The 10,810-nt window shown below is 36.3% G+C and overlaps 1 protein-coding gene across 1 annotated transcript; it reads right to left on the reverse strand.

Annotated features, from left to right (window-relative positions):
* Positions 1-1,061: 1,061 nt before the first annotated feature.
* Positions 1,062-9,844, reverse strand: LOC121467780 (odorant receptor 42a). Its single transcript, XM_041710026.1, has 3 exons — positions 9,069-9,844; positions 1,214-1,571; positions 1,062-1,148 (listed from the first exon to the last, which is right to left on the reverse strand). Exons 1-3 carry the CDS (start codon positions 9,842-9,844, stop codon positions 1,062-1,064), a joined length of 1,221 nt encoding a protein of 406 aa, XP_041565960.1.
* Between the last annotated feature and the right edge of the window lie 966 nt (positions 9,845-10,810).

The raw sequence follows: 10,810 nt of genomic DNA on the forward strand, positions 1-10,810 counted from the left end.
CAAGGAAGAGACGTTGTCATGACGGTTTTGCAATAAAGACCATCACAGTTTCTAAAAAGGGCAAGTTATGTGAAAGGTCTTTTATGCCAGAGATCCAGCAGTAATGCATTGTGGTACTACGAGCAGAATTCGCAGCGTTTCAGTCGTTATTATACAAAATAGATTTTATATTCAAAAGATACCAAAACTTGCGCCAACCATGCATAGTGGTGGCACGTACAAAATATCGGTTTTTAATCGTATTTATTTCAAATGCGGCATTTAGCCTTATGGGATTCCCTGTGTAAAAAAAAAGGGTATTAGGCTAAATTTGTTTTAATGCGGCAATGGAATCAGGCTATTACTATATAACACGCGCTAATACGGGTATGACATTACATTGTTAGCCTCATTCATTGATGAATTCATTGAAGCTCAGAGACAGACACAACTATATGGATACGGCTTGAGATTTCTTTGGTAAAAAGTTCACGGTCACACTGCCTTTTGTACGTTAAATTCAAACTTTATTGTTTTGTTTATTATATTGTGTTTATCCCGCTAATTTTAACATTTAAAGGTTTTTCGTTGTTACCTTTAAATGGTAAATAATATTTTGTATACATTTAAGCCTAGCTTTTTCATTCCGTTTAGTCGTCAACTCCAATCAATGAACAAAATTGTATATTTTAGATACAATTTTGCTTATTGATGTATCGGCCCCGGTGGTATTTCATCGAATGGCATTTTTATACGAAAACCCGGTGCATATTTTTTACTATCGGGTATCGCTTTTGACTTTTCCACATTCGTTGCTCATTGGAATCGTTGTCTTGTTCGCACTTACGTAAAATCGTATAGCTAAAAAAATAAACGAGCAATGAATGAGGTGAACAATGTAGGGTCATAAGCCCATAACGAAAAGTGCATCAGCCTAAATGCGTTTTAATGCGCTGGTTGGCAATTTGGACCCATTAATGACTTTTTAGTAAATATAATATAACAAATATGCCAATTTAAAAAAAAATATTAGCCATAATCTTTATTTTTTTGAACATTTTTTGTAAAATGTAATCTTTTCATCACTCTTCTTCATTTGGCTTGGCAAGTTTTTCAGCAATATTCATTTGCTTCACGAGAGTGAAAACGGAGAAGGAAAACTTGGTGACCTGCAATAAGTCCATTTTAAATTATACCGTTGTTTGCAGTGCCGTGAAGGTTTATAACTTCTTACACTGATGTTGGTTCCCACAGATATAGGAAACACGTTCATGGCCATTAACGTAATTGGCTGCTGTAGTTTTTGCAGGAAGTACATGAGTGTCATTTGGTAGCGCTTCTTCCCTCCGATCCAGTTGGACTGAAACAGGGCATCGGCCAATTTGTAGCAGTCCTCCGTGAGATAGTTGCACAGTATACAGAAGGGCGTCGTCTCAAGAAGCACGGCGGCCATAAAGGACAGCGCCGCGATAGCCGATCCCAAGTTAGCAAACAGAACAATGTTAATCAGAGTGAAGCCCAGGACCAAACCCACTACCAGGAACTGCACAAATATCGTACCAGAGATCACTGGGCGCAGGCAGTCGACAAATCTGAAATAATAATGAATAATAGCATCTGTTTTTTTAATATTTAAAGACAAAACTTAAAAGGGTTAAAATATTTGGCAGCTAGTACACATACACCAGTTCATACGCAAGAAATAAAAACATAACAATAGCAGTTTAATAATGTCCCCTCAAAATTTACAGATCAATTTTTTCTTACCAAAAAGATTTTTTTCATATCAATAGCTTACTAATATGAACACACGACACATTGGTATGGTTTTTATGTCAAATGTTAGTTCGAAAAAATAGTGTCGCTGCAAATTTGAAATTTCTGTGTATTTATGGTAGATTTTTTGGTATATTAGTCTTACCTTATTCCATTGGCGCATTACCATTTAGCTAATGCTACTCCGACATATGAGTGGCACGAACAGCTGATCTGGGTTTGTTTACTTTTGAATTTTCGCAAATTCAAAAGAAATTAATTAAAATGAATGAACATGATTGAGTTTACTAAACTTTGTATTGCTCAGCAGGACATACATAATGCGGCCGAGGCATTTGCCAACTTGGACGACAAGAAAGAGAAGCTGATTGCGTTGTTATGACGGGTTTTGTTTCTAAAAAGGGCAAGGATCCCCGTTTATGTGGGAGTTATTTTCTGCCAGAGATCCAGCAGTAATGCATTGTGGTACTGTGAGCAGAATTTGCAGCGTGCGCACTAGGTTTCAGTCATTTTTATACAAAATAGATTTTATATTCAAAAGACATCAAAAATTGCGCCAACCTTGCTTATAGAAAACAGCTGTTGTAGTGGTGGCACGAACAAAAAATCGTTAAATATCGGTATTTGCCGGTATTTTTTCTATAAACGTTCGTGGCGAATGGTTTTTAATCGCATTTAAAAATCGCATTTATTTTAAATAAATGCGCATTAGGCTAAATGCGTTTTTAAAACGCCAATGGAATCAGGCTATTATTTAACGAATATGCTGTGAACACAGCAATTCTATGAAAAGTCTTAAACCGCGGGATTTTCTGCGTAATTGTAAAATTGAAGCGGTAAGTAAGAAGTATCTTTAATTCCAATTTGTTTACTTTAGTAATTGACAGGTCAATTGAAGATTCAGCTTTAAATAAGTTCCTACAGAACAATGGCGATGCGTTTTTTCGCATATGACTAGCTAAAAGGTTCTTATACCCTTGCAGAGGGTGTTAATATTTCAGTCAGAAGTTGCAACGCAGTAATGGAGACATTTCCGACCCTAGAAAGTATATATATTTTTGATCAGTATCAGTATAGGAGAGTCGATATAGCCATGTCCGTTTGTCCGTCCGTTTCTTCGTAAACTAGCCTTTCAGTTTTAAAGCTATCTGCATAAAACTTTCCCAAAAGTTGTCTTTCTATTTCAGGTCGTATATAGAGAACCCGGATCTCCAGAGCGCGAGCCAGACGACTTCGCACTGCGCCTTGTACACTTAGGAATAAGTCGCGGCAAAACGAAAGACAGTAACTGCGACAGTGCACAGCATGTATTCTATATTTGGGGCTCGTTAAGTCGCAACTTCTGAAATTAATACTGTCGAAGAATTCGACATATATTTTCTTGCAAAATTCAAATTAGGCAAATTTCAATAAAATATGTTTTTTAATATTCATTATACATAAGTCAAATATTGGCTGTAGTTTTGTAAGGCCTCAACGCCCGAACATTTTCAAATTTTCAGGTTCAATGTATTTTGGGGTCCTGATTACGAGTAAATGGGTCAAAGTTTGCGACAAGACCGATTTCTTTGAAAATAACGGTAAGAACCATTATTTATATATATTTTTTTTGGAAATATTTTTTATTCGGAAATATTTAACCATTACTAAATGTCGAAAACTAAAAAAAATTAAAAAACAGCAAAGTTATAATTTTTTTTATTTATTTTTTCGATTGTTCCCATGGGAGCTATATGCTATAGTCGTCCGATCCGGCTCGTTCCGACTTATATACTACCTGCAATAGAAAGACAACTTTTGGGAAAGTTTCATGCAAATAGCTTTAGAACTGAGAGACTAGTTTGCGTAGAAACGGACGGACAGACGGACAAGGCTAGATCGACGCGCCTAGTGATGCTGATCAAGAATATATATACTTTATAGGGTCGGAGATGTCCCCTTCACTGCGTTGCAAACTTCTGACTGAAATTATAATACCCTCTGAAAGTTAGTTTAATTTTTGGGTCAGGGCACCACATTTTAGAAAATTATTAATATATATTGAGTTAAGAAAAATTTCCTAGTTACCAGAAACAAATTTCCGGAAACTAGAAAAATTTCTTGTATTTAAAAAAAAAAAAGTTTTATGGCGAATTTCTAAATTTTATTCGGTTTTAATTTCATCATGCGCATGGATGAGCTTTCATCGCGCTCTAGTGATCCGGGCGTACAAACAAAAACCGCTCTTCCCCATTCTTTTTCATCTACATTGCTACAACTTCTGTTGCTTATCTGGATCTCATGATAGGGCTGGTGCTCTTAATAGTGAGGCTTTTGCATCTAAAATGGTATTGTCGTCATATTAATGCACAGAGTCTTATAAAGAAAATTGATGAATTATTTTTTTTGTCCAGTCTAACGTTGATGTTATTTGCGTGTCCGAAACTTGGTTTTTCGATTTAAGTGATCTGCCTATTGCGTGTGATGGTTGTGTTTTAGTCATGCTGGTGGTGTAACTATTTATGTAAACATAAAATAAAAGTGTTCCGTTAAATGTAAGCACCCAAGCGATAGCGAAATTGAATATTTACTTTTAGAACTTTCTGGTAAAGAACTTTCTTCGAAAGCATTGATTGGATGCATCTACCAGCCGAATCGTTACATTGACTAATAAATGTTTTGCCTGAAATATCTGTTGACTATACGGACGTTATTATTACTGGGAATCTGAAAAGCAATATCTTAAGAGAAAGACATCTGCTCGATAGTTTCAAATCTATTGGCTTGTCCTCAGTTAATTTACAAACTCTGACACATTTTAGCAATACCTGGGATACCCTTCCTGACCTTTTCTCTGTTAATGTCCCTAGTAAGATTTTATTGTATGACCAGTCTCTGTACCAGTTTTCTCTAAGCATGACCTTATCTTTCTGACGTATGATTTGACCTTAGATTATAATTCTGACACGAATTTAGGGACTATAAAAATATTAACTACACTGAATTGGAAGTGGAATATTACAATTGTGATTTCACGTCCATGTACATGTCGAATATCGAATATCTATTACATATTTTTAACAGCAACATTGATTACCTGAATATCAAATGTGTGTTAATAAGACAAAAAACTATCCAACCAAAGCAAAATCCCTGGTTTACCCATAACATAGCGATCCGTGACGAATATTACAATAAGTGGAAGCGTTATAAAGCCGATTTTTTTTTAAAAACAATAGACTCGGGCGCGTGATCATGTTGGCAGATCATAAGATCTGCAAAGTGTGACTTTTATGGGTCCGAATTTAAAAATCTAGCAATTAAAAAAATTTGGCGTGGACTTAATAATATTGGGAAAGCAAGCAGATTTCACAAAACCTAGTGGACGTCATTGATCTGAACAGGAAGTTTGTGCAATTCGAAGAACCTGAAGCTACATGCAACAAGTACCTAAATGCCTTACCAGACTGTGATAATAGATTTAGTTTTACGTTCGTTAGCCAATGTGATGTCCTTGAATATTTATCTAAGGTGAAGTCAAACGCTGAAGGCCTGGATGGCACCAGCCCAAAATGTATTAAATTGTTGTTAGCTTTACTCCTTACTCATGTTACACACATTTTTAATACAGCAATAACCATATCCACCTTTCCCTCCGCATGGAAGTACGCGAAAATTGTCCCTATACCGAAAAGTCAATCTGAGTTTAGACCTATATCTCTACTTCTTTTTATACCCTTGCAGAGGGTATTATAATTTCAGTCAGAAGTTTGCAACGCAGTGAAGAAGACATTTCCGACCCTATAAAGTATATATATTCTTGATCAGCATCACTAGTAGAGTCGATCTAGCCATGTCCGTCCGTCTGTCCGTCCGTCTGTCCGTCTGTCCGTCCGTTTATATGCAAACTAGTCTCTCAGTTTTAAAGCTATCTGCATGAAACTTTCCCAAAAGTTGTCTTTCTATTGCAGGTAGTATATAAGTCGGAACGAGCCGAATCGGACGACTATAGCATATAGCTCCCATAGGAACAATCGCAAAAATAAATGAAAAAAAAATTATAACTTTGCTGTTTTTAATTTTTTGTTTAGTTCTTCGACGTTTAGTACTGGTTAAATATTTCCGATTTACGGTTTAAATTTCATCAAAATCGGACGACTATAGCATATAGCTCCCATAGGAACAATCGGAAAACAAGAAAGAAAGCAAACTTCGGCAAGCCGAAGTTCATATACCCTTGCAGCTATTGCATGAATTAAATACTTTTGAAAACATTTAAATTATGATTTACTTGAGTATATGCTGAAAAACATTGAAACTATGATGATTTGCAGCTCAATTATTAGATAGTTATTTTATATATTTTTATTATTTCTATGGGAGCTATATGCTATAGACGTCCGATTTTGATAAAATTTAACCCATAATTTTGAAATAATTAAACATTGCTATATGTCGAAGAACTAAACAAAAAATTAAAAAATAGAAAAGTTATAATTTTTTTTCCGATTGTTCCTATGGGAGCTATATGCTATAGTCGTCCGATTTTGATGAAATTTAAAACATAATTCTGAAATATTTAACATTACTATATCTCGAAGAACTAAACAAAAAATTAAAAAACAGCAAAGTTATAATTTTTTTTCATTTATTTTTCCGATTGTTCCTATGGGAGCTATATGCTATAGTCGACCGATTTTGATGAAATTTAAACCGTAAATCGGAAATATTTAACCATTACTATATGTCGAAGAACTAAACAAAAAATTAAAAAACAGCAAAGTTATAATTTTTATACCCTTGCAGAGGGTATTATAATTTCAGTCAGAAGTTTGCAACGCAGTGAAGGAGACATCTCCGACCCTATAAAGTATATATATTCTTGATCAGCATCACTAGGCGAGTCGATCTAGCCATGTCCGTCTGTCCGTCTGTCCGTCCGTCTGTCCGTCCGTCTGTCCGTCTGTCCGTCCGTTTATATGCAAACTAGTCTCTCAGTTTTAAAGCTATCTGCATGAAACTTTCCCAAAAGTTGTCTTTCTATTGCAGGTAGTATATAAGTCGGAACGAGCCGGATCGGACGACTATAGCATATAGCTCCCATAGGAACAATCGGAAAAATAAATGAAAAAAATTATAACTTTGCTGTTTTTTAATTTTTTGTTTAGTTCTTCGACATATAGCAATAGTTATATATTTCAGAATTATGGTTTAAATTTCATCAAAATCGGACGACTATAGCATATAGCCCCCATAGGAACAATCGGAAAAATAAATGAAAAAAATTATAACTTTTCTGTTTTTTAATTTTTTGTTTAATTCTTCGACATTTAGTAATGGTTAAATATTTTCGATTTACGGTTTAAATTTCATCAAAGTCGGACGACTATATCATATAGCTCCCATAGGAACAATCGGAGAAATAAATGAAAAAAATTATAACTTTTCTGTTTTTTAATTTTTTGTTTAGTTCTTCGACATTTAGTAATGGTTAAATATTTCCAATTTACGGTTTAAGTTTCATCAAAGTCGGACGACTATATCATATAGCTCCCATAGGAACAATAAAAATATATAAAATAACTATCAAATAATTGAGCTGCAAATCATCATAGCTTCAATGTTTTTAAACTTATACGCAAGTAAATTATAATTTTAATGTTTTCAAAAATGTTTAATTCTTGCAATAGCTGCAAGGGTATATGAACTTCGGCTTGCCGAAGTTTGCTTTCTTTCTTGTTTTTCATTTATTTTTCCGATTGTTCGTATGGGAACTATATGCTATAGTCGTCCGATTCGGCTCGTTCCGACTTATATACTACCTGCAATAGAAAGACAACTTTTGGGAAAGTTTCATGCAGATAGCTTTAAAACTGAGAGACTAGTTTGCATATAAACGGACGGACAGACGGACAGACGGACGGACAGACGGACGGACATGGCTAGATCGACTCTACTAGTGATGCTGATCAAGAATATATATACTTTATAGGGTCGGAAACGTCTCCTTCACTGCGTTGCAAACTTCTGACTGAAATTATAATACCCTCTGCAAGGGTATAAAAATGAAAAAAAATTATAACTTAGCTGTTTCTTAATTTTTTTCTTTCTCCCATAGAAATAACTAAAAATATATAAAATAAGTATCTAATAATAGAGCTGCAAATCATCATAGCTTCAATGTTTTTCAACATATACGCAAGTAAATCATAATTTTAGTGTTTTGAAAAGTATTTAGTTCTTGCAATAGCTGCAAGGGTATATGAACTTCGGCTTACCGAAGTTTGCTTTCTTTCTTGTTTGTCGTAAATCTACTATGTCTAAGCCAAGAAAAAGCAAATGTATTGTTATTTACAAAAAACCCTTCGGAACTACGCAACTCCCTTATTTATTAATTGGCAATAGCCCAATCAAATATGTTGATTCAGCATGTAACCTGGGTATCACCTTTAATAGCACCTTAACATGGAGCAAACATATTTCCAAAGCAGCTGGGCGGACATATGGTCTTCTGAAACAGCTTTAAACTTCTCAGTCGTCCTTGCCAACTCTACTACGAATGCTAGTGGCAAAAACAACTCTAGTTCCCACCATGTTTTACGGTGTTGAAATCTTTGGGCATTGCGACACTCAAGATATGCAAAAATTATCTGTTGCTTGTAATTCAATTGTCCGTTAAGTGTTAGTCTCCGTCGTACTAACCACACTTCCCATCTAATCAACAATATTCTTGACCTTAGCCTAAGTCAGTGGATTGACTTTGAGGCTTTAACTTATTTTCAAAAAATTGTGTGCACCCGTGTACCGTCTTACTTGTTTCAGAAACTTCTTCCACCTCATTCGGAAAGAACACAAAAATATATTATTTCTACACATAAAATCTTGTGCTCGAGGAGGAAATTCTTTATTAATGTCATTCGCCTATGGAACAATCTTACTATCTATTTCTAAAATCAAAGAATTTTTGCCGGCTTAAAGATCAGTATGTGTATAACATAGCATATAGCTCGCATGACAACAATCGGAATATAAAAAAAATAAATTTAAAAAAATATTACCCCCTATTTATTTAATATTTATAAAATTTTCTATTGAACATTTAAAATTTAATAAATGATTTAAAATGTCAGAATTACTCTTTTAATTTTAATAAAATCGGAAAACGATTTCATATAGCTTCCATAGGAACGATCGAGTAATTGAGCTAAAAATCGTCATAGCTCCAATGTTTTAAGCGTACACGGAACTAAATCAAGATTTAGATGCTTTGAAGAATACATAATTGTCGCAATATATGCAAAGGCATACAAATTTCGGCCTGCTTAATAACTCACCTCAGAATGACCTTGTGGTCCTGTATGCACTCAACCAGTCGCTCGTAACGCTGCTCCTCGCTCTCGGCTGGATCTGTACCTAGTCGCCGAAGGCGGTCCGCAAAGATGGACATGTGAGCGCGTAGCACAAGGACGAAGTTCACGGGGTAGCAGTCCACACACACATCCTGGAAGCAGGCGCCGGCCATGGCAAAGTACTCCAAGCCGGCCTGCAGGCCCAGGTGCAAAGTGCTGGATCGCCAGTCCAGGTACGGATAGTAATTTTGGTATGGCGGTCTTCCAATTAAGATCGCCGAAAGGAAGGTGTTTGTGGCATAAACCATGTAGACTGCCATGAAAAAGAAAAATATGCGGTTGCTGAGCGACACTGCGCGATGCACCTGCAGACGCTCGCCCGGCTCCGTAATTCGTTTATCCATCTCGTCGAGGATGACATTGGCCTCGTCAAAGTGCTTAACCAGCGCCCACACAATCATCACCTTGGTGGAGCAGGACCAGGCGTTAAAGGCCACCTGCAGCGACGTGAGAAACTCCCCCGGCGAGAACTCCGATAAATGGATGATAAGGCCCGTGAGGAAGCCTATGGGCTGGTAAAAGGTTGAGCAGAAGTTCAGGGCGAAGGACCAAAGAACGTAGGCCAGAAAGAAATGGGTGGGTGGCTTGCGTACGCCCATGAGAAAGATGCAGCGCAGCAGGTACAGGGTCCCGTCTCGCGAGCGAGGTGGAGAGTCCTCCGATCGGGTGAACAAGGCTGGAAAGATTCTTCGTAGCTCCATTGTGATGCACTCTAACTTGAATTATAGCCCTAATATCAAGGCGACAGAGCCCTTTTATATGGCCGCCAATGGCGTGATTATAAGCCCATCAATCGACGGCTTAGGTAATTCATGAGTGACACTTCAAAACTCGTTTGTTAAAATCAATTAGGGTGTGGAATAAAGAGGTTTCAAAACTCTGCCGTGCAAAGCTTGCGGTACCCTTCACCCCATTACGCTTATTTAATGGGGGGTCTTATAGAAAAAATGCCCTACCAAAAATATAATAGCTATAGGAACCTAACGCTTCATAGAAGTGTAAAAGTTTACACATACTCATAAGTAATTGATGATTCGCACGCTACTCAGCCAAGCCCAACAGGCTGCAACCGTTCACAAGGAACGTTTCAGTAGACATTTTACGCGGTTTTGTGCCGTTTACATCATCGGTGGGTCTAGTCCACAGACACCCAACTATTAAAAGCATACAACCCTGTAGCTTTCAAAAAATGCAGTAATCTATTTCGGCTATAACAATGAAGCTATATTGATCTTCCGATACATTTTTCAATCGTTTCTGTAGTAACCTTATAGTTTATTCTTTCAGTTTTTTTCTGATATATTTTTAATCGTTCTGTAGCAACCTTATAGTTTATTCGTTCGGTTTTTTTTTAAATAAATAATAAGTAGCGCTATAGTCGAGTGCCCCGACTATTAGATACGTTACTTGTATCTATTGCCAAGCCAATTTTAAAATAAATATATCCTTACAAAACAACCGGCTCTTATGCGGCCCCTTCTGGTGAACTGCAGGGTTTACATTACAAGCTAAGATCATGCAGTAAATTATTTTTTAAAGTCCTTATTATGTTAAGGCAGCGTGATTAGCATTTGACAATTCTTTTTAATGGCATATATCACTTGTCTGTAGTTTTACTAGTTTAGCAGTTATAGCCGTACTATTTCTAGCGATTTCCCGTTGAATAA

The sequence above is a fragment of the Drosophila elegans genome, unplaced genomic scaffold, assembly GCF_018152505.1.
Source record: "Drosophila elegans isolate 14027-0461.03 unplaced genomic scaffold, ASM1815250v1 contig_721, whole genome shotgun sequence".
NCBI lineage: Eukaryota > Metazoa > Arthropoda > Insecta > Diptera > Drosophilidae > Drosophila > Drosophila elegans.

Coding starts and splice junctions, on each gene's coding strand:
- LOC121467780 (XM_041710026.1), bottom strand. CDS start 9,844: ATGGAGCTACGAAGAATCTTTCCAGCCTTGTTCACCCGATCGGAGGAC. Junction 1,572..9,068: donor GACCACAAGGTCATTCTGAG/GTGAGTTATTAA, acceptor TTATTATTTCAG/ATTTGTCGACTGCCTGCGCC. Junction 1,149..1,213: donor CTGTGGGAACCAACATCAGT/GTAAGAAGTTAT, acceptor GACTTATTGCAG/GTCACCAAGTTTTCCTTCTC.